The 24768-nt window shown below is 46.3% G+C and overlaps 1 protein-coding gene across 2 annotated transcripts in view; it reads left to right on the plus strand.

The window, feature by feature from the left end:
• LOC137382609 (protein phosphatase Slingshot homolog 1-like) overlaps nt 1-24768 on the plus strand; it is a 145197-nt gene that overhangs the window by 90168 nt on the left and 30261 nt on the right. The window contains exons 11-14 of one of the 2 annotated variants that reach the window (XM_068054779.1): nt 3939-3985; nt 4613-4759; nt 16661-16861; nt 19939-20647. In XM_068054779.1, coding sequence (XP_067910880.1) covers nt 3939-3985; nt 4613-4759; nt 16661-16861; nt 19939-20647 — 1104 coding nt within the window. The remainder of the gene's footprint in view (nt 1-3938; nt 3986-4612; nt 4760-16660; nt 16862-19938; nt 20648-24768) is intronic. The other variant, XM_068054780.1, reaches the window with a different exon arrangement.

Genomic DNA, 24768 nt, shown 5'->3' on the forward strand with positions numbered 1-24768 from the left:
GCCTGATGCTGTGATTGGTGGGTCCTATCTTACTGGTGGTGGCAACCCCCTGCTGCTCGGCAATGGGACCTGACTTTTTAAATAATTAAATAAAGGACATGAATACATTTAAATGCAATTCTCTGCTATCTTACCTGCAGTTCAGGATCTTCCATGTGATGGACAGCACTCACATACTTTCACTTTCCTGTCCAGGGAAAGCTGGCACCACCAAGGTGGGGAAGGGGATATTTAGGATTTTTAGTGTGGGTGGGGGAGGGGTGCAGAAAGGGTGACCTCTCCACTTCGTCCAGTTATTGGGGGAGAGGTCAACCCTGCAATCTAAGTGTTTGGGGCGGGATGAAACGGGGCTGACAGTTATTTGCGGTGTAGTGGGGGTACGGGGTTCAACTCTGCAGTCTCTGGGCAGGTTTGGCAGCCCTTTAAAAATGGCACCAGTACCTGCGCAGAGGCAGCTGCTGCCGTTCACAGCGTCACTGAGGCTGCCCCGCCACATGATTTGGAGGGGGGGTGGGGGGAGCGCGGCCTGGCCCAGCCTGCATATTTAAATCCACTGCACGCAAGATCATGGCTGCGTGCGGGCCGCCATTTTTTCGCACAGTGGCAGGTAAACAAAATTCAGCCTATAGTGTTACATTAAAAGTTTGTTTTGAAATACCAGGAAAGGTGTTGGAGCAGTTAGGTATCAGTTAACTTCTGCAGTTTGTCTAAACAGCAACAGCCTGCATTAATCTACCCAATTTTTCAGTATTCAGTAAAACCAAATTATGTCAATAAACATTTTCTTGTCTGTCTGAAGCACAATAATGGCTGTGTATTTTTGCAGGTAAATTATGTGGGCTTAGTTGATAGAATACATCTGTGACCTAATAGTTTCCTATAAATAACTGTTGTGCAATATGTGCTAATTAATTTGAGAAATGCCGCGAACAATAGATGCCCCTCTACATTGCTTTCATTGATCTCACCAAAGCCTTTGACCTCGTCAGCAGACGTGGTCTCTTCAGACTACTAGAGAAGATTGGATGCCCACCAAAGCTACTAAGTATCATCTCATTCCATGACAATATGAAAGGCACAATTCAACATGGTGGCTCCTCATCAGACCCCTTTCCTATCCTGAGTGGCGTGAAACAGGGCTGTGTTCTCGCACCCACACTTTTAGGGATTTTCTTCTCCCTGCTGCTTTCACATGCGTTCAAGTCCTCGGAAGAAGGAATTTTCCTCCACACAAGATCAGGGGGCAGGTTGTTCAACCTTGCCCGTCTAAGAGCGAAGTCCAAAGTACGGAAAGTCCTCATCAGGGAATTCCTCTTTGCTGACGATGCTGCTTTAACATCTCACACTGAAGTGTGCCTGCAGAGTCTCAGCGACAGGTTTGCGGCTGCCTGCAATGAATTTGGCCGAACCATCAGCCTCAAAGAAAATGAACATCATGGGGCAGGACGTCGGAAATGCTCCATCCATCAATATTGGCGACCACGCTCTGGAAGTGGTTCAAGAGTTCACCTACCTAGGCTCAACTATCACCAGTAACCTGTCTCTCAATGCAGAAATCAACAAGCGCATGGGAAAGGCTTCCACTGCTATGTCCAGACTGGCCAAGAGAGTGTGGGAAAATGGCGCACTGACACGGAACACAAAAGTCCGAGTGTATCAGGCCTGTGTCCTCAGTACCTTGCTCTATGGCAGCGAGGCCTGGACAATGTATGTCAGCCAAGAGCGACGTCTCAATTCATTCCATCTTCGCTGCCTCTGGAGAATACTTGGCATCAGGTGGCAGGACCGTATCTCCAACACGGGCGGCACAGTGGCGCAGTGGTTAGCACCGCAGCCTCACAGCTCCAGGGACCCGGGTTCGATTCCGGGTACTGCCTGTGTGGAGTTTGCAAGTTCTCCCTGTGTCTGCGTGGGTTTTCTCCGGGTGCTCCGGTTTCCTCCCGCAAGCCAAAAGACTTGCAGGTTGATAGGTAAATTGGCCATTATAAATTGTCACTAGTATAGGTAGGTGGTAGGGAAATATAGGGACAGGTGGGGATGTTTGGTAGGAATATGGGATTAGTGTAGGATTAGTATAAATGGGTGGTTGATGTTCGGCACAGACTCGGTGGGCCGAAGGGCCTGTTTCAGTGCTGTATTTCTCTAATCTAACACAGAAGTCCTCGAGGTGGCCAACATCCCCAGCTTATACACACTACTGAGTCAGCGGTGCTTGAGGTGGTTTGGCCATGTGAGCCGCATGGAAGATGGCAGGATCCCCAAAGACACATTGTACAGCGAGCTCACCACTGGTATCAGACCCATCGGCCGTCCATGTCTCCGCTTTAAAGACGTCTGCAAACGCGACATGAAATCCTGTGACATTGATCACAAGTCATGGGAGTCAGTTGCCAGCGTTCGCCAGAGCTGGCGGACAGCCATAAAGGCGGGGCTAAAGTGTGGCGTGTCAGAGACTTAGCAGTTGGCAGGAAAAAAGACAGAGGCGCAAGGGAAGAGCCAACTGTGTAACAGCCCTGACAATCAAATTTTTCTGCAGCACCTGTGGAAGAGCCTGTCACTCTAGAATTGGCCTTTATAGCCACTCCAGGCGCTGCTCCACACATCACTGATCACCTCCAGGCACTTACCCATTGTCTCTCGAGATAAGGAGGCCAAAGAAGAATTTGTGATATGTTTAAATTAAATGTGGAGGCTTGATATCCCAGTAATCCCAGAGACTCAAGTATGCGAGTCAGAAATGTGATGTGTTCAGAAGTTTAGAGTGAAATATATAATTTTGCAAAGTTAATCTTTTGGGACTAAATTTTGGTGGTGTGAGCAGAGGTTTTAAGGCAAGCCCTGTTCTGAATCTTTAATAATTGTTGCAGGTAGATTTCACTATGTGGGTAATTATATTGGATAATTAATAGTGTGCAGAAAATCTCAAATGTGACTGATCAGTGGCCTGCAAGTAGGGAAGGCTTACGGCATCATAATGTTGAAGGACACTGAAGTTACCCATCTCACCTGGGCAAGATGACAGAGATGAAGTGCTTCCCCACATGGAACCAAGCGAAATTGGTTTTGAGAGAACAGACCTGCACCTATTTCATACCTCTCTAGCAGGAATTTGCAACACCTTGGAGAAAGTCATTTGCCTAGTTACTTGCCAGTTACTGAACAAAGCAAAAGGGGTCTGCCTTTTAAACCCTGAAGCTAACTTTTTCAAGAGTAGCATGCTAACATTTTCCACAGCTGATCACGGTGGGGGGAAAAGTTGCCACAAGGAGGAGCTCAAATATCATCAACTGAGAACTCTTGGACCTGTGAATTATTTTATATGTGATCTCTAAATTTGTGCGTTTGGATATTAATTACCAGCTTGTAATGATGTAATGGACATGCTCTGTGTTGATCAGTCATGATGGTGGCTTCATTCAAGGAAAAATTCAAACAAGCAAATACCCATTTGTACCTTTTAGTGTCTTGATAGTTAGGTTGGTGATCCAAGAAAATTAAATGGGAGGAAAGCTTAGGACTGATTCCGGGATCAGGTACTCCCAGTGAGGAATAGCACAGGTCAAGAAATTGCATTCCCACAATTTCCCAGTCAGAAATTACCGTGCTTCACTAGCAACACCCATTTGTGTAATCGGACGTCTAATCTACAGCTTTTGTAATAAGGAATATCTATGTATTTCCTTTTAAATATTGTAACCATAATGTTACACTGACCCTGGCTCTGTTTGAATTACCTATAACCCACAAATGTTTCTAAAATAGCGTATTTAAATCCTACCAGTGCCATAACTACATTAGAGTCTTTTGGTATTTTTACTGCAACTGCAGAGTAACAGTGTGATTGGCATAGAGAAATTTAAAACATTTAAAGGCCAATTTTCCAATCTGGAAAATAATTCTTGTACACCAGAGAATGATTGTATTCATTGCTGTTTTAGGGTTCGGAGTGGAATGCTTCAAACTTGGAAGAGCTTCAGAGTACAGGGTAAGGTCAAAATAATTAATACAGTATGTTTTTAATATTTCACTTTTTTCATTACCACTGTCAATTCAAAACTAAGTATCCTTCTGTCAACTGACATTACAAGGGCGAAGGGGAATCAGTGGCACGATAGATGCTACACATCTTACCAATATGGGATATCATGACCTTTACATTTGTTCAAGTGATCTTCATAGGTGAGACCAGAAAATGAGTGACTCGGATTGTTTGACCATGAAAAGTATGATGGGTCGCACCATCATATATGTATACTCAGACACTCTTTGTGGGAACTCGATTTTTTTCTTTCCTCTCTAGTAGAGGGTGTTTAAGGTCAAATATAGGACTCCAAGCAGTTGCTCCAGTTGAGATTAATTAACTTAGTCCATGAGGCACAGAAGGTTGTAATTTTTCTGAGTACTACACTGGGTGGTGACTTTATATTTTACATTTCCAATTCAGAAAAACTGATCATTTGTCAGGACAAGGAACCAGTATTTTTAAACATGTAGTTGCAACCTTGCTTTTTATTCTGTGCGTACTAAGCACATTCATTTTAGTGCGTGGTCCTTCATTAAGACCTTTTTTCAAAACAAAAAGTTTCAAGACAATTTTTCTTGTCTTTTACAGTGTTGAGTACATCTTAAATGTAACCAGAGAAATAGATAACTTCTTTCCGGGATTGTTCTGCTATCACAATGTACGGGTGTTTGATGAGGATGCTACAGACCTACTGGCATACTGGAATGACACATATAACTTCATAACAAAAGCCAAGTAGGTAGAGGAACATTCTGCTTGTAAGCAAATTTTCCATGATGGCAAAATGATAATTTGGTTATATTAGCTGAACCACCAGGGTCAAAATATCTAGTGAACACATGAATTGCTGTTCTGTGTGCTAAAGCTAATTCAGAACCCATCAGTGATCTAGTGCAGAGAATTAAAAAGCGCACGGGAAAAGTAGTCCATCCATGGCTAACAAGAGGAGTTAAAGATAGTATTAGATTAAAGGAGGAGGCTGATGTTGCCAAAAAGAGTAGTGAGCCTGAGAATTGAGAGTATTTTAGAATTCAGCAAGGGATGACCAAGAAATTGCTAGAGATAAAATATAATAGAGTAAACTAGCAAGAGATATAAAACTGATTGTAAGAGTTTCTACAAGCATGTGAAAAGGACGAGATTAGCAAAAGTAAACGTGGATCCTTTACAGGCAGACAGGAGAGTTTATAATGAGGAATAAGGAAATGGCAGAGACATTAAACCAACACTTCGTACCTGCCTTCACGGTAGAAGACATAAAACATTCTGGAAATAGTGGAGAACCAAGTGTCTAGTGAGAAAAAAAATTAGTGAAGAAATAGTACTGGAGAAATTAATGTGATTAAAAACTGACAGATCCCCTGGATCTGATGACCCACATGTTATTTTTGGCACAGAAGGAGGCTATTCACATCAAGTCTGTGCTGGCTCCCTGTAGAGCAGCCCAGCCAGCCCCCGTCCCCCGCTGAATCCCTGTAGTCTTGCAAGTTTATTTCCCTGAAGTGCAGATCCATTTTTGTTTCAAATTGTTGATCGTTTCCACCACTTTCGTAGGCAGCAAGTTCCAGGTCATTACCACTTGCTGCGTCACAAAAGTTCTTCTCACATCCCCCTGCATCTTTTGCACAAAACCTTAAATCTGCATTCTGCAATCCTAATGGGAATAGACGTTCTTTGTTTCTTTGTTTACCTTATCTAAACCTGTCATAATCTTGTACACCTCTATCAAATCTCCCCTCAATCTCCTTTACTCCAAGGACGACAACCCCAGCCTCTCCAACCGAACCTTGTAGCTAAAATCCCTGATCCCTGGAACCATTCTAGTAAATCTCCTCTGCACCCTCACATCCTTCCTAAAGTGTGGTGACTAGAATTGGATGCAGTACTCTAGCTGTGGCCTAACCAGAGCTTTTTACACGTTTAGCATAACTTTGCCGCTTTTGTACTCAATACCTCTATGAAGCCCCTCTGCTACTCTCTCCATATGTCCTGCCACCTTCAAAGATCTATGCACATGAACCCTCAGGTCCCTCTGTCCCTGCACACTCTTTAGAATTGTGCCATTCATCTATATTGCCTCACCCTAACCCTTCTGCCAAAATGCATCACTTCACGCTTATCTGTAATAAATTCCTGTTGTTACTAGGAATGTCCTTGCACCCTTTCTTGAGCAAGGGTGTCACATTGCAGCACTCCAATCCTCTGGCACCTCCCCGTATATAGGGAAGATTATGGCAAGCCCTTCTGTTATCTCTACCCCCACTTCCTTTAGCAACCTGGGATGCAACCCATCCAGACCAGGCAGTTTATCCACTCTAAGCATAGCCAGCCTTTCCAGTACAAGCTGGCTATCAATTTTCATCCCACCCATTACCTCTACCATCTCCGCTCCTTCCGATATTTTGTCAGCATCCTCTCCCTTAGTAAACATCGATACAAAGTACTCATTATGGACTTTAGCCTTGCCCTGTGCCACCCTTTTTGCCCCTAATAGACCCAACCCCACTTACTATTTTCATGCCAGTAGAAGATTTTTGGGTTCCCATTTATATTAACTGCCATTCGATTCTCCTATCCATCCAGGGTTGTAATAGAGGTTGCTAAAGAGATAGTAAATGCATTGGTTTTGATCTTCGAGATTTCCTTAGATTTTAGAATGGTCCTTATAGATTGCAAGGGAACAAACATAACCCTGCTATTCAAGAAAGGAGGGAGACAAAAAATGGGAATTATAAGTCAATTAGCTTGACATCAGTAGTAGTAAAAATGCTGGAATCTGTTGAGGGACGTGGTAACAAGGCACTTAGAAAATCATATGATTAAGCAGAGTCAACACGGATCTATGAAAGGGAAATCATCTTTGACAAATCTGAGTTTTTTGAGGATGTAACTAGCAGGGTATTCAAGGGGGAACCTGTGGATGTAGTGTATTTGGATTTTCAAAAAGTATTCAATAATGTGCCACACAAGATGTTATTGCACAAAATTAGGGCTCATGGGGTCATTATAGGGAGTAATATATTTGCATAGATTGAGGATTAGGTAATAGACAGAAAAGAGAGAGTAAAAATAAAAGTCATTTTTGGGTTGAAAGGCTGAACATATTTGGGTACTGCAAGGACCAGTGCTGGGACCTCATCTATTTACAATCTAAATCAATGACTTGGATTAGGGGACTACATGTAATGTACCCAAGTTTGATGATCCAAAGCTAGGTGAGAAAGTTCGTTGTGAGGAGGCTGCAAAGGGATTTAGATAGGTTAGGCGAGTGGGCAAGAATGTGGCAGATGGAATCTAGTGTGGAGAATTGTAAAGTTATCCACTTTGAAAGGAAAAATAGAAAATAATATTTTTAAATAGTTAGAGACCAGGAAATGGTGGTATTCAGAGAGAACTGGGTGTCCTTGTATACAAGTCACAAAATTAACGTTCAGGAACAGCAAGCAATTTGGAAAGCAAATAGTATGCTGGCCTTTACTAATAAAGGATAGGAACAAAACAGTAAAGAAGTCTTGCTGCAATTATGTAGGGCCTTGGTAAGACTACACCTGGAATATTGTGTACAGTTTTGGTCTGCTTATCTAAGGAAGAATATGCCTTAGAAGAAGTGCAACAAAGGTTCTCTAGACTAATTCCTGGGATGGGGTTGGGGGGATTATCCGACAAGGAGTGACTGAGTGAGTAGACTAGGCCTACATTCCCTGCAGTTGAGAAGAATGAGAAGTGATCTCATTGAAATGTATAAAGTTCTAAAGAGGCTTGACAAGTTCAAGGCTGGGAGGATGGTTCCCTGGCTGGTGAGTCCAGAACAAGGTGCCACAGCCTCAAAATAAGGGATTGGCCATTTAGGACTGAGATGAGAAATTTTTTCGCTCAAAGGGTTGTGAATCTTTGGAATTCTGTACCCCAGAGGTCTGTGAATGCTCAGTAGTTGAGTATATTCGAGACCAAGGTCGATAGATTTTTAAATAAGAAGGGAATCAATCCAGGCATAGAGTTCAAAAGCAAGAAAGTTATGATGAACGTTTTATAATATACTGGTTCAGCCTCAACTGGAATATTGTGTCCAATTCTGGGTACCACACTTTAGGAAGTATGTGAAGGCTTTAAAGAGGATGCAGAAACGATTTACGAGAATGGTTCCAGGGATGAGAGACTTCAGTTTCATGGAAAGATTGGGGAAGCTGGGGCTGTTCTCCTTAGACAAGAGAAGGTTGAGAGGAGATTTGATGGGCGTGTGCAAAATCAATGAGGGGTCTAGACAGAGTAGATGGGGAGAAATTGTTCCGATTGGCGGAAAAGTCAAGAACCAGAGGACACAGATTTAAGGTGATTGGCAAAAGAACCATAGGCGACATGCGGAAAAACATTTTTACACACCGAGCGGTTACGATCTAGAATGGGTGGTGGAGGCAGTTTCAATTATCTACATAAGATAAGAGCTCATGCTGTTGGGCTAATATATGAGCATGGATAGAGAATTAGCCAACTAACAGGAAACAGAGTCAGGATAAATGGAGCATTTTCAGGTTGGCAAATTGTAACTAATGGAGTGCTACTGGGATTAGTGCTGGGCCTCAACTACTTAAGATCTACATTAATGACTTGCATTAAGGGACGGAATGTATTGCGACCAGATTTGCAGACGATACCAAGATAGGTAGGAAAGCAATTTGTGAGAACACAGAGGGTCTGCGAAGAGATATAGATGGGCAGAAATTTGGCTGAAGGGGTGTAATGTAGAAAAATGAAGGTTGTCCACTTTGGCAGGAAGAATAGAAAAGCAGAATATTATTTACATGGAGAGAGACTGCAGAATGCTGTGGTACAGAGGGATCTGGATGTCCTTGTACAAGAAGCACAAAAAGTTAGTGTAGGTACAGCAAGTAATTATGAAGGCAAATGGAATGTTGGCATTTATTGCAAAGAGGAAGGAGCATAAGAGGAAGGGCGGCACAGTGGCGCAGTGGTTAGCACCGCAGCCTCACAGCTCCAGGGACCCGGGTTCGATTCCGGGTACTGCCTGTGTGGAGTTTGCAAGTTCTCCCTGTGTCTGCGTGGGTTTTCTCCGGGTGCTCCGGTTTCCTCCCACAAGCCAAAAGACTTGCAGGTTGATAGGTAAATTGGCCATTATAAATTGTCACTAGTATAGGTAGGTGGTAGGGAAATATAGGGACAGGTGGGGATGTTTGGTAGGAATATGGGATTAGTGTAGGATTAGTATAAATGGGTGGTTGATGTTCGGCACAGACTCGGTGGGCCGAAGGGCCTGTTTCAGTGCTGTATCTCTAATCTAATCTAATCTAATAAAAGGGAAGTCTTGCTCCAACTGTACAGGGCATTGGTGAGACCACACCGAGAGTAGAGTCATAGAGAGATACAGCACCGAAACAGGCCCTTCGGCCCACCTAGTCCACGCCGACCATCAACCACCCATTTATATTAATCCCATTTCCCTCTCCCATCCCCACCTTCCCTCAAATTCTCCTACCACTTACCTACACCAGGGGCAATTTACAATGGCCAATTTACCTATCAGTCCGCAAGTCTTTGGCATGTGGGAGGAAACCGGAGCACCCGGAGGAAACCCATACGGTCACAGGGAGAACTTGCAAACTCCACACAGGCAGTACCCAGAACCGAACCCGGGTCGCTGGAGCTGTGAGGCTGCGGTGCTAACCACTGCGCCGCCCTGCATATATTTTTGGCCTCCTTATTTAAGGAGGGATATACTTGCATTGGAAGCAGTTCAGAGAAGGTTCACTAGGCTGATTCCTGGGATGAAAGGGTTGCCTTATGAGGAATGGTTAAGTGGGTTGGGCCTATACTCATTGGAGTTTAGAAGAATGAGAGGTGATCTTATTGAAACATATAGGATTCTGAGGGGGCTTAACAGGGTAGATTCTGAGAGGATGTTTCCCCTCATGGAGGATTCCAGAACTGGGAGGGGCACAGTTTCAAAATAAGGGGTCTCCCTTTTAAGATGAAGATGAGGAGGAATTTCTTCTGATGGTAGTTAATCTTTGGAATTCTCGTCCCCAGAGAGCAGTGGAGGCTGGGTCATTGAATATATTCAAGGCTGAGTTGGACAGATTTTTGATGTACAAGAGTATCGAGGGTTATGGGGAGCATGCAGGAAAGTGGAGTTAAGGCCACAATCAGATAACATCAGCCATGATCTTGTGGAATGATGCCTTCAAAATCCAGACTGGGGTCAAGTGAGGCTGTGTGATAGCCCCCATACTATTTACAATCTACCTAACGGTGGCTATTCACCTCATGAAAAATCAGCTGCCCTCTGGTGTGAGTATTAAATACCGCCTAGGTGGAAAACTCTTCAATCTCAGTTGCTTCTGAGCCAAAACTAAACTGACTGCCATAGACATACATGATCTACAATTTGCAGATGACTGCAGTGTTGCTCACTCTGCACTGAATTTGCAAGCCGCTCTCGATCTTTTCAATTCTGCATTGTCAAAAAAACACTGTGCTGAATGAGAAATACTAATTCATCGGTTGGAAGATTACATTACATTATACTTTTAATCGAAAAAAAACCCTACAGTTAACATTAAAAAAAAAATTAGTAGCCAAGATGGCCACCGCAACTTGCATCTGAAATATCCCCGAGAGATCGAATTGGAGACAAACGTCTAAGAAGAAGCTCAGCCAGAACAATGCTTTGGCTAACTGAGTAGATTATCCAGACCAACTCGTTGGCGAGACATTCAAAGCTATCTTGAGGTATTTATAAGTGGAGACATCCCTCCAGGGGTATTAAACTGAACACCGCTCGGCAGGGGTTTTTGGGTTTTAGACATTGGACTTCATTAAAAACAAAGGGGAGTGAGAGAACCATGTGACCATCTGTTCATCTCTGAAAAACTGAGTTTTGTTACATTCAAGAGACAGGTAGTAACTGTGCAGCAGCAGAGAAGGCTACATGCTTATCACTCTCTCTCTCTGTCTCTGTGTCTGTCTTTTGTCTCTTTTTCTCTCCTCTCTCTCCCCTCTCTCTCCCCTCTCTCTGCCCCCCCCTCGCTCTCTGCCCCCCCCTCGCTCTCTGCCCCCCCCTCGCTCTCTGCCCCCCCCTCGCTCTCTGCCCCCCCTCGCTCTCTGCCCCCCCCTCGCTCTCTGCCCCCCCCTCGCTCTCTGCCCCCCCCTCGCTCTCTGCCCCCCCCTCGCTCTCTGCCCCCCCCTCGCTCTCTGCCCCCCCTCGCTCTCTGCCCCCCCTCGCTCTCTGCCCCCCCTCGCTCTCTGCCCCCCCTCGCTCTCTGCCCCCCCTCGCTCTCTGCCCCCCCCTCGCTCTCTGCCCCCCCCTCGCTCTCTGCCCCCCCCTCGCTCTCTGCCCCCCCCTCGCTCTCTGCCCCCCCCTCGCTCTCTGCCCCCCCCTCGCTCTCTGCCCCCCCTCGCTCTCTGCCCCCCCCTCGCTCTCTGCCCCCCCCCTCGCTCTCTGCCCCCCCCTCGCTCTCTGCCCCCCCCTCGCTCTCTGCCCCCCCCTCGCTCTCTGCCCCCCCCTCGCTCTCTGCCCCCCCCTCGCTCTCTGCCCCCCCCTCGCTCTCTGCCCCCCCCTCGCTCTCTGTCCCCCCCTCGCTCTCTGTCCCCCCCTCGCTCTCTGTCCCCCCCTCGCTCTCTGCCCCCCCCTCGCTCTCTGCCCCCCCCTCGCTCTCTGCCCCCCCCTCGCTCTCTGCCCCCCCCTCGCTCTCTGCCCCCCCCTCGCTCTCTGCCCCCCCCTCGCTCTCTGCCCCCCCCTCGCTCTCTGCCCCCCCCTCGCTCTCTGCCCCCCCCTCGCTCTCTGCCCCCCCCTCGCTCTCTGCCCCCCCCTCGCTCTCTGCCCCCCCCTCGCTCTCTGCCCCCCCCTCGCTCTCTGCCCCCCCCCTCGCTCTCTGCCCCCCCCCTCGCTCTCTGCCCCCCCCTCGCTCTCTGCCCCCCCCTCGCTCTCTGCCCCCCCCTCGCTCTCTGCCCCCCCCTCGCTCTCTGCCCCCCCCTCGCTCTCTGCCCCCCCCTCGCTCTCTGACCCCCCCTCGCTCTCTGACCCCCCCTCGCTCTCTGCCCCCCCCTCGCTCTCTGCCCCCCCCTCGCTCTCTGCCCCCCCCTCGCTCTCTGCCCCCCCCTCGCTCTCTGCCCCCCCCTCGCTCTCTGCCCCCCCCTCGCTCTCTGCCCCCCCCTCGCTCTCTGCCCCCCCCTCGCTCTCTGCCCCCCCCTCGCTCTCTGCCCCCCCCTCGCTCTCTGCCCCCCCCTCGCTCTCTGCCCCCCCCTCGCTCTCTGCCCCCCCCTCGCTCTCTGCCCCCCCCTCGCTCTCTGCCCCCCCCTCGCTCTCTGCCCCCCCCTCGCTCTCGCCCCCCCCTCGCTCTCTGCCCCCCCCTCGCTCTCTGCCCCCCCCTCGCTCTCTGCCCCCCCCTCGCTCTCTGCCCCCCCCTCGCTCTCTGCCCCCCCCTCGCTCTCTGCCCCCCCCTCGCTCTCTGCCCCCCCCTCGCTCTCTGCCCCCCCCTCGCTCTCTGCCCCCCCCTCGCTCTCTGCCCCCCCCTCGCTCTCTGCCCCCCCCTCGCTCTCTGCCCCCCCCTCGCTCTCTGCCCCCCCCTCGCTCTCTGCCCCCCCCTCGCTCTCTGCCCCCCCCTCGCTCTCTGCCCCCCCCTCGCTCTCTGCCCCCCCCTCGCTCTCTGCCCCCCCCTCGCTCTCTGCCCCCCCCTCGCTCTCTGCCCCCCCCTCGCTCTCTGCCCCCCCCTCGCTCTCTGCCCCCCCCTCGCTCTCTGCCCCCCCCTCGCTCTCTGCCCCCCCCTCGCTCTCTGCCCCCCCCTCGCTCTCTGCCCCCCCCTCGCTCTCTGCCCCCCCCTCGCTCTCTGCCCCCCCCTCGCTCTCTGCCCCCCCCTCGCTCTCTGCCCCCCCCTCGCTCTCTGCCCCCCCCTCGCTCTCTGCCCCCCCCTCGCTCTCTGCCCCCCCCTCGCTCTCTGCCCCCCCCTCGCTCTCTGCCCCCCCCTCGCTCTCTGCCCCCCCCTCGCTCTCTGCCCCCCCCTCGCTCTCTGCCCCCCCTCGCTCTCTGCCCCCCCTCGCTCTCTGCCCCCCCTCGCTCTCTGCCCCCCCTCGCTCTCTGCCCCCCCTCGCTCTCTGCCCCCCCTCGCTCTCTGCCCCCCCTCGCTCTCTGCCCCCCCTCGCTCTCTGCCCCCCCTCGCTCTCTGCCCCCCCTTCGCTCTCTGCCCCCCCCTCGCTCTCTGCCCCCCCCTCGCTCTCTGCCCCCCCCTCGCTCTCTGCCCCCCCCTCGCTCTCTGCCCCCCCCTCGCTCTCTGCCCCCCCCTCGCTCTCTGCCCCCCCCTCGCTCTCTGCCCCCCCCTCGCTCTCTGCCCCCCCCTCGCTCTCTGCCCCCCCCTCGCTCTCTGCCCCCCCCTCGCTCTCTGCCCCCCCCTCGCTCTCTGCCCCCCCCTCGCTCTCTGCCCCCCCCTCGCTCTCTGCCCCCCCCTCGCTCTCTGCCCCCCCCTCGCTCTCTGCCCCCCCCTCGCTCTCTGCCCCCCCCTCGCTCTCTGCCCCCCCCTCGCTCTCTGCCCCCCCCTCGCTCTCTGCCCCCCCTCCCCACTCGCTCTCTGCCATCAAACATTAAGTTTGAAAACTGTCTGTGACTGTGGACCCTCCAAGCCTACAGACTGCTGCAGCCAGAGACCAGGAGAAGAGAGCCACCAACCAGTCTGCCTTCAGGAAAACCCTGAGCAAAGCAAGCCAACCACAAAGTGCACTTAGACCAGCCGAGGACTTCAAGAATATAGCTTCAGCTGGAGTACGACCAGATCATCCACTTCATCGACTGTTTATTTAAGTTTCATTTATTCTGGCCTTTAATCCAACCACCAAATCTATTTCTACCTCCTGTAATCTATTTGTGTGTGAGATTCTTGTGTGAATGCATGCTTGAATGTGTAGCATATTTTTTTATTATTTTAAATTGGTGTTATATTGTTAAGTATAATAAACTTGCCTCTTCTTTAAACTTAAGAAAACCTGTATGATTAGTTTTTTCAAGATCACAGTAAAAGAAAAGGGTAAAACACTCAGAGGTGGTAAGCACAGCCACTGTTTAAAAGGGATAAACCTTGTTGCAGTCAAATAAGAGGAAGGGCAAGAGAGGAGCCTGAGAACCCCCTTCTCACCTGGCCGTAACAGCATACAAGAGATTCATCCTGTCCTTGAATGTTGCCAAAACAAAACTCATATATAAACCCACACCTGGTCAGCCAAATATTCCACCTCCCAAATATGTTGAAAGAGAGACTTTGGGCTATGTTGAGCACCTCTCATACATTTGCAGCCACCTCTCTCAAAAGGCCAACATTGACAAGGAGATCCAACACTGGATCAACTGTGCCAGCTCAGCCTTCTACAAACTACGGCAGCAAGTGTTTGATAACAAAGACTTCTGCAAGTCAGCAAAAGTCCTAGTGTACAGAGCAGTTGTTGTTACCACACTCCTGTACTGCAGTGAGACCTGGACTCTTTACCAGCGACACACGAGCGCCCAAGAGGTTCCATCGGTACTGCCTCTTTTGCATCCTCTGGATTCAATGGGAGGACCGTCGAACAAACGCTAGTGTACTTCTTGATGCCAGCTCCACAGCATTCAGCCAAAACTCCTGCAAAACCAACTTTGATGGATTGGAGACACTGTTCGGATTACCAAAAACCGTCTTCCCCACCAGGTCCTGTTTTCTCAACTCTCAAATGGCCAGTGCTCCGGGGAGGACAAAGAAAACGCTTCAAAGACACTCTGAAACTCTTTTTGAAACGTGGCAGCATTGACATTGACGACTGGGAGAAACTTGCTACCAATCGTTCAAAATGGCGACAAACTGTCCATCAGCTGCATCATGCTTAGAGTCCAAACGCCTTAATGATCAGGGAGAGCAACAGCTGAGAAGGAAAGAAAAGGAAGCAAATCCTGTACTTTGGATCCCACTACCTCGTGGGATGCCCTGCCCCATGTGCCCAAAGATCTGCGGGTCGAAAATCGGCCTGTTCAGTCACCTGAAGACTCATGGAAGAAACTCATGACCTTGAGTAGACGTCATCCTTGAATTGAGGGACAGCCGCCGCTGATGAGGCTTGAGGGGCCGAATGGCCTACTCCTGTTTCTATTTCTTATGTTCTTAAGTTCTAATTGTGGCTATCAAAATGGAATTGGATAGGCACCTAAAGGGAAAACGATTTGTCGGGCTATGAGGAAAGGGCTGGCGGTGAGACTCGCTCAATTGCTCTTGCAGGGAGCTGGCATGGGCTCAATGGGCCAAATGGCTTCCACCTGTGCTGTAACCATTCTATGATTCATGGAGTATGGTTATAGTGCAGGGAGGTGGGTTTGAAGTAAAAGATCAGCTATGATCTTATTGAATGGCAGACCGAACTGAATGGCCTACTCCTGCTCATACTTCTTATGTACTGTAACCACAGAATCTTAAACATAACATTAGCTGATTGAGGAACCATGATAACAGATCCATTACATGATTAGATGAGAATACCTTCTCTTCATTGTGGCTTGAGGAGCAATAACTTCATCAGTCCAAACCTACCACTTAGTACAGTGAATACTTTTAGCTTAAGTGTTCAGAAAAGGCCATCAATAGATTATTGATCGAACATAATATAGGAGGGTATGGACTTCATACTAATTCTGGAGAAAATAGTATGAAGAATTTCTGAACTATGGAGTGGATTCTTTTTTTATTGTTCCTGCCTCAAGATTTTCTGACTTGTCTAAATTTAATGTTTTAAATTTCTAAGATATCGATAGAGGCAAGGAAGTACCACGTAAACCACTTAAAGCAACATCTGAGCAAACTTGATTTTTCCCATATGTCTTATTTGTGTTATAATTGTAAATATTAGATCTGATAGAATGTGGAGAGTTGTAGCTGGGGAGGAGGTAGGCTGGAGATCATGCATAAAATTTGTCTAAACAAAGCAATTATCTTGTCCAGTTAAACCAACAAAGTGTTTATACCTGTAAATGCATTTAAGTGGTTGTGGTTTGTCCCAGTTATCAGATTTTCTGGAGCAATTGCATCTCATATATAATTGGAGTCTAACTATTAGATTGCCTATATCTATACAGTGAATGTTGTCTCATTTTTCTTGGGATTCTGTGGAATGCAGCCAGTAAGGACTGATTACATATTTACTTCCATATTGTGTTAGTAAATGTGAATATCCTCGAGTTCTTGCTTGCCTTTGAAGTGGAGAAGAAATTTCAATGGTTTCGCCTCTTGAAGGTTTTGACTCTGGTATGTACCTCCTGAATAAATTGAAGATCATTAGAAGGCACATCTAAAGTGGTCTTTAAATGCTTTTTCTAGATTCATGTACTTCTATATTCTATTTTTAACTAATGCTGTTAGTATCTTGTGCTGATTTCCTAAAAATTTAAGCAAGATGATGATAAAGACTCCAAACAATTACTGGAACCAGCCTTCAGTGCATGTTGGTGATCAGAAAAGGACCCAGTACTTATATAATGTTATTTAATGCTTCTGGTCACTCGTTACTTTTCTGTTAGGCACTTTCAGTACATTGACTTCCATTCTAAGTTTCCTGTTGCTTTTTAGAAAAGGTATTTATGCAACTTTATTTAGCTTTCTAATCTTTCTTTTCGTACAGGAAAAATCACTCCAAGTGTCTGGTACATTGCAAAATGGGTGTTAGCCGGTCTGCGTCAACAGTTATCGCATACGCAATGAAAGAATATAGGTGGTCACTTGAGAAAGCCTACAAATATGTGAAGGAGAGACGGAGCGTTGCACAGCCAAATGCAGGATTCATGAGGCAGTTGGCAGAATATGAAGGCATTTTAGATGCTAGGTAAATAACTACTTCTGGAGCAAACTGAATCTGGTCATTATCATTCGTACACGGTCACATTTGACACTATGTTGTAAAATATTATTAAGCTTTAAGGTGCATCGCTGCAGACAGGAGCAAGGGGGATCTGAACTTAAGTCTCTCTGCCCTTCACATGCCATATACAAAGAAATGAAAGATCTGTGAGCAGGGCAGATGTGCATTATTTGCAAGAAATGGTAAGGTGGTGGAAATAAATTATTTTCCCTTGCCTTAAATTTATCAATTGGGGGTATACCAGTGGATCTCCTGTGGTGGTGCACATAGGGAGGCAAGACCAAGTGGAGTTATAGGATAGGGTGGTAATTGGACTAGGGTGCATGGGTGTAATTCACTCATCTTTAAATTGCAGTGTTTATCCCTGTTTTTATATTTCTTGTAAATTCTTGTATTCATGTTTAAAATAGAACATGCCACTGTACGCTTGCAGTGCTGTAATTGCATCGTGAGGTGGCATTGCAGTTTCTCCTCAGTGAATTCAAACTGTCAACAATGAAAAGTCAGCAACTAATCTAGATAAAAACAGAAAATGCTGGAAATACTCAGTAGGTCAGGCAGGCAGTTCTGATGAAAGGTCATCAACCTGTAACCTAGTTCTCTTTCTACAGAAGCTGCCTCACCTGAGTATTTTCAGTATTTTCTGTTTTTATTTCAGATTTCCAGCACCTGCAGTATTTTGCTTTTGTATTTCAACTAGATTTGGAATGTTTGGAAACTAGTCTGCATAAAGTTGGCAATCAAGCTGAAGATTTTTGAATGGAGTTAGCAATGACTTGACAGTTCCATCAATAAAAATGATTAAACAATCCCTTTTTGACAATGGCAAAACACTTCTAGTGCAGAAGTTAAACTCCCATGGACTGTTAGTACAATATTGTTTTGTTTCATTGCTTAACCAGTATGTTTGAATTAGCATGGGTCAGAGATAAAGAGTAACATCTGGATAATTATTTGTGGCAGTAGCTGAATAGTTTTGAGCTGTTATGAAGCTTTCATTGGTAAACAAAACAGTCTCGTGTTAAACTAGAAAGTTGCACAAAATATATTGCACTGCTGGAGAGCTACATGAGAAAAAAGGAATTGCTGGACGATAAAAGACCAAGATCTATCGAGTTCACCTTATACCATCCTGTTAGCCACATGACTAAGTGGGGAAAAAAGCTTCTTCTTAAAGACAAAAAAACAAGAAGACAGAAGCCTTTTGCTTATAAACAGATGCTATTTTGCTTTTCTCTATACCTGTGCTTCTTAAAAGGAGCTTTACATTTTAATTTTTTTTAAATTTTTGTACCCTTCATGCAGTGCAATTGTTTGTGACTGGATTTCCATTATCAAATGGACAGGAGACATTTCATCCCCACATTATTCCTGAGGAATGGAATACTTTATTTTGGTCAACTAGTGTCAACATTGAACACTTTTTTTGTTTTATTCATTCATGAGATGAGAGCGTCACTGGCAAGGCCAGCATTTATTGCTCATCGCTAATTTCCCTTGAGAAGGTGCTGTTGATCCACCTTCTTGAACCTCTGCAGTCCATGTGGTACAGGGTACACCCACAGTACTGTTGGTGAGTGAGTTCCAGGTTTTTGACCCAGCGACAGTGAAGGAGCAGCAATATAGGTCCAAGTTAGGACATTGTGTGGCTTGGAAGGAACGTGTGTTCCCATGCGTCTGCTGGCCTTGTTTTTCTAGGTGGTAGAAGTCGTGGGTTTGGAAGATGCTGCCGAAGGAGTCTTAGTGAGTTGCTGCAGTGCATCTTGTAGATGATACACATTGCTGCCACTGTGTTTTGGTGGTAAAGGGAGTGAATGTTTAAGGTGGCAGAAGGAGTGCCTTTCTGAATGGTCTCTAGCTTCTTGAGTGTTGTCGAGGGGGGAGATGGTTAAATTCTTCGTTGAGATGGTCATTGCCTGCCATTTGTGTGGTGTGAGACAATGATCATCTCTAATAAGAGAGTATCTAACCATCTTCCCTTCGACATTCGACATCATTATTATTCTTGGGCATTGGACGTTTGCAGAGCAAAGTTACTTCTACTCTGCCCCAACAACGTACCTCAGCCCAACCTCAGAAGTGTACCCCTTATTGCACCAGTGCAACATTTACATCGACCACATCATCCACCGAATAACCTGTCTGAGATATTGCCATTTAGTGCAAAACTAGAGGTAGTTTTATTCTATGGCTCCATGCCCACTAGAAACTCTACTGTATCTGACCATACCAATTTTACCCGTCAGTCTGGACTGAAGTTGAACACAGGGCCCAGTAGTAAAAGACTGTTTACCATCGTCCTTCTTATTTTATTACTCTTCATTTAAATTGCCATTTATTGTTGTTAAAACTCTTGCTTTAATTGTGATTTTTTTAAAACTTTGAGAACCATGCAATCCAAAATGAAGGATATCAATGCACTTTGCTCCGACCCCATTTTTTGTTTGGTATTTAACACATTGTTTTCCTCCATGGCATGTCTAGGTTACACAACATTTGTGCCAGTGCTGCTCTGAAGACAAATAGGATTTTCTACCTTCCTAACAAAAATCGAACCTGCATAGCAGTGATGGTCTATTTAAGGTGTTAACCTTTTCTTAGTGGTAGCATTCTCACCTCAGAGAAGGTTGTGGGTTCAAGTCTTACTCCAGAGACTTGAGTTCACAATCTAGGCCGATATTTCAGTGCAGTATTGAGGGAGTGTTGCACTGTTGGAGCTACCGTCTTTTGGATGAGGTGGGCATAAAAGATCCTATGGCACTGTTTAAAGAAGAGCATGGCCAGTTTTTTGGCCAATATTTATCCCTCAACCAACATCTCTAAAATAGATTATCTGGTCATTATTTCATTGCTGATTGTGGGACCTTGCTTGTGCAAATTGGTTGCATGTTTCCTGTATTACACAACTGTTTGGGACGACTTGAGGTTGTGAAACATCTTGCATAAATGCAAGATTTTTCTTGCTCATTTATTATACCACTAAGCAATATTTACTGGTATTGATCCTGTGGGTAATACCTTTTACTTTTTTTTAAAAACAGTAAACATCGACATAATATCTTGTGGCGACGCAACTCTGAGAATGACTTACAAGAAATTGTGAGGGATCCAATGTTCCAGAGCAGTAGTGCATCTATCCAACAAGACTTGAACAGTTGTAAAGCCGCAAGTCGACACACATCTGGGGAGCAGAAATATAGCGGTACTGAGCCATCTCAGAGCACAATAGTAGCCAACAAGGGTAAAAGTGAACCAGTTAATTCCAATTACTACCTCAGGTGTCTGTCAGACCCTATTATAGACGGTGCCTACATCAAACAGCAAAGAGAGTTGGAACAATTTTCGGTCCAAATTGATGATGTGGAAAGGAATGCGTTTCAGATGGGTAATGCAGATTTCAGGTACACAGAAGATAGTGTCTGTGACACTGGGGTACTTGTGCCACCTCAGCTTCAGGATACTTATGATGGTGAAAACAGAGTGCTAAGCCAGCAGGGAAATACTTTCCTGATGTTTACAGCAGTGGAGGAGTCAGAAGAGGAAAATGAGAACACGCTGGGTTTTGCTATGTATGATCAAAGTGACCACATCATGGTTAATGGACCTAATACAGAAAATGATACAAAGGCAGATGCAAACCTAATAAAAATACTGGAGCCAGGTTCAACAGCAAGTGTCGAAAGTCAAATAGATAAAGGCAATGTGAACAATAACAACAACACAAGAAGACAGTGTTTGAATGAGGATGAAGTAAGTACAAATAATAGAAGAACTATAACCATTTTAGTACACTCCAACCACTGTCATTTGCTTCTATACAATGTTTTTATTTGCTGGTTAATGCATATTATAAGCATGGATATGAAATTGGCTGAGTGACAAAATTGGCTGAGTGACAGGAAATAGTAGTTGTGAACGGTTGTTTTTTGGACAGGAGGAAGAGGTACACTGGGGTTCCCCAGGGGTCGGTGTTGGAACCCTTGCTTTTCATGATAATTTAATGACCGAGACTTGAGTGTACAGGGCACAATTTCAAAATTAGCGGATGACACAAAACTTGGAAGTATTGTGAACTGTGAGGAGGATAGTGGAATGGGCGGATTAATGGCAGATGAAATTTAATTCAGAAAAGTGTGAAGTGATTCATTTTGGGAGGAAGAACGAAGAGAGGCAATATAAATTCAAGGGTACAATTCTAAAGGGAGTGCAGGGGCAGAGGGACCTGGAGTATATGTGCACAAATCATTGAAAGTTGCAGGGCAGGTTGAGAAAGCAGTTAATAAAGCATGTGGGATCCTGGGCTTTATACATAGGGGCCGAGAGAAAAAAACAAGGAAGTTATGATAAACAAAGAACAGTACAGCACAGGAACAGGCCATTCGGCCCTCCAAGCCTGCGCCGATCTTGATGCCTAAACTAAAACCTTCTGCACTTCCGGGGACCATATCCCTCTATTCCCATCCTATTCATGTATTTGTCAAGATGCCTCTTAAACGTCGCTATCGTACCTGCTTCCACCACCTCCCTTGGCAGCAAGTTCCAGGCATTCACCACCCTCTGTGTAAAGAACTTGCCTCGCACATCCCCTCTAAACTTTGTCCCTCTCACCTTAAACCTATGTCCCCCAGTAACTGACTCTTCCACCCTGGGAAAAAGCTTATGACTATCCACTCTGTCCATGCCGCTCATAACTTTGTAAACCTCTATCATGTCGCCCCTCCACCTCCGTCGTTCCAGTGAAAACAATCCGAGTTTATCCAACCTCTCCTCATAGCTAATGCCCTCCAGACCAGGCAACATCCTGGTAAACCTCTTCTGTACCTTCTCCAAAGCCTCCACGTCCTTCTGGTCGTGTGGCGACCAGAATTGCACGCAATATTCGAAGTGTGGCCTAACTAAAGTTCTGTACAGCTGCAGCGTGACTTGCCAATTTTTATACTCTATGCCCCGACCAATGAAGGCAAGCATGCCGTATGCCTTCTTGACTACCTTATCCATCTGCGTTGCCACTTTCAGTGACCTGTGGACCTGCACGCCCAGATCTCTCTGCTTGTCAATACTCCTAAGGGTTCTGCCATTTACTGTATACTTCCCACCTGCATTAGACCTTCCAAAATGCATTACCTCACATTTGTCCGGATTAAACTCCATCTGCCATTTCTCCACCCAAGTCTCCAACCGATCTATATCCTGCTGTATCCTCTGACAATCCTCATCACTGTCCGCAACTCCACCAACCTTTGTGTCGTCCGCAAACTTACTAATCAGACTAGCTACATTTTCCTCCAAATCATTTATATATAGTACTAAGAGCAAAGGTCCCAGCACTGATCCCTGCAGAACACCACTAGTCACATCCCTCCATTCAGAAAAGCACCCTTCCACTGCTACCCTCTGTCTTCTATGACTGAGCCAGTTCTGTATCCATCTTGCCAGCTCACCTCTGATCCCGTGTGACTTCACCTTTTGTACCAGTTTGGTTCTGGGCGCCACACTTTCAGAAGGATGTTAAAGCATTCGAAAGGGTGCAAAAAAGATGCACAAGAATGGTTCCAGGGATGAGGAACTTCAGTTACCTCGATAGATTGGAGAAGTGGGATCCACTCTCCTTCGAGAAGATTAAAAGGAAATTTGATAGAGATGTTCACAATCATGAGGGATTTGGACAGGGTAGATGGGGAGAAACTGTTCCCATTGGCTGAAGGATCCAGAACCAGAGGACACTGACTTAAGGTGATTGGTAAATGAAGCAATGGTGACCTGAGGAAAAACTTTTTTATGCAGCGAGTGGTTAGGAATGTACTGCCTGAGAGTGTGGTACAGGCAAATTTAACAGTGGCTTTCATAAGAGACTTGGATAAGCACCTGAATAGAAAAAATTTGCAGGGCTACAGGGAAAAGGTAGGGGTGTGGGATGAGGTGAGTTGCTCTTTTAAAGAGCTGGCACAGACATGATGAGCCAAAAGGCCTCCTTCTGTGCTTTAACCATTGTATGATTCTATGAACAACTGAGTAACAGATGTAAACATATGTATCTTTAAAAAAAAAAAGACACAGTAATACCACAGGGTGATACCTGTCAAGGTTCAACTTGATTTCACAACAGATTCACTCAAATATAAGCCAAAGTATAGCTCTATGTCAGCTTTTGCAATGCAACAGTTTTATTTCCTGTTAGCCTGTAAGACAAATTCTAATCTCTGTGAAAGCATTCAAATGCTCATATTGATATGTTGACATGGGTATTGTGCACTTTTCCAGATTTAACTCGACTTTAACTCATATTTGCATGGCCACGATAAGGCCAGAAACTACAATATTGACATTGATTCAATCCAGTAAAACTTTACTGATATTAATAGGAAATTATATTCAGCGAAGGAAGAGTTAAATTACATTCTATGTATCTATGGCATCCTGAGGTTGAACAGGCCCAGAAACCAAGTAGGTCCAGTAATTTATAGTCTGGTTCCTTGTAGAACATAGAAAAATACAGCACAGAACAGGCCCTTCGGCCCACGATGTTGTGCCGATCCTTTGTCCTCTGTCAAGGACAATTTAATCTATACCCCACCATTCTCCTTTATCCATATACCTATCTAAAAGCCGTTTGAAAGTCCCTAAAGTTTCTGACTCAACAACTTCCCCAGGCAAGGCATTCCATGCCCCGACCACTCTCTGGGTAAAGAACCTTCCCCTGACATCCCCCTTATATCTCCCACCCTTCACCTTAAATTTATGACCCCTTGTAACGCTTTGCTCCACCCGGGGAAAAAGTTTCTGACTGTCTACCCTATCTATTCCCCTGATCATCTTATAAACCTCTATCATGTCACCCCTCATCCTTCTCCGTTCTAATGAGAAGAGGCCTAGAATGTTCAGCCTTTCCTCGTAAGACTTATTCTCCATTCCAGGCAACATCCTGGTAAATCTCCTCTGCACCCTCTCCAAGGCTTCCACATCCTTCCTAAAATGAGGCGACCAGAACTGCACACAGTACTCCAAATGAGGCCTTACCAAGGTCCTGTACAGCTGCATCATCACCTCACGGCTCTTAAATTCAATCCCTCTGCTAATGAACGCTAACACCCCATATGCCTTCTTCACAGCCCTATCCACTTGAGTTGCAACTTTCAACGATCTATGCACATAGACCCCAAGGTCTCTCTGCTCCTCCACATGCCCAAGAACCCTACCGTTAACCCAGTATTTTGCATTCGTGTTTGTCCTTCCAAAATGGACGACCTCACACTTTTCAGGGTTAAACTCCATCTGCCACTTTTCAGCCCAGCACTGCAACCTATCCAAGTCCCTTTGCAGACGACAATAGCCCTCCTCGGTATCCACAACTCCACCAACCTTTGTATCATCTGCAAATTTACTGACCCACCCTTCGACTTCCTCATCCAAGTCGTTAATAAAAATCACAAACAGGAGAGGACCCAGAACTGATCCCTGTGGCACGCCACTGGTAACTGGGCTCCAGGCTGAGTATTTACCATCTAAGACCACTCTCTGCCTTCTATCAGTTAGCCAATTCTTAATCCAACTGGCCACATTCCCCACTATCCCATGCCTCCTGACTTTCTCCATAAGTCTACCATGGGGGACCTTATCAAATGCCTTACTAAAATCCATGTACACCACATCCACTGGTTTACCCTCATCCACTTGCTTGGTCACCTGCTCAAAGAATTCAATCAGGCTTGTGAGGCAAGGCCTACCCCTCACAAAACCGTGCTGACTGTCCCGAATCAAGCAGTGTCTTTCCAGATGCTCAGAAATCCTATCCCTCAGCACCTTTTCCATCAACTTGCCTACCACCGAAGTAAGACTAACTGGCCTGTAATTCCCAGGGTTGTTCCTATTCC

Source organism: Heterodontus francisci, chromosome 23, assembly GCF_036365525.1.
Source record: "Heterodontus francisci isolate sHetFra1 chromosome 23, sHetFra1.hap1, whole genome shotgun sequence".
In the NCBI taxonomy this organism is placed as follows: Eukaryota; Metazoa; Chordata; class Chondrichthyes; order Heterodontiformes; family Heterodontidae; genus Heterodontus; species Heterodontus francisci.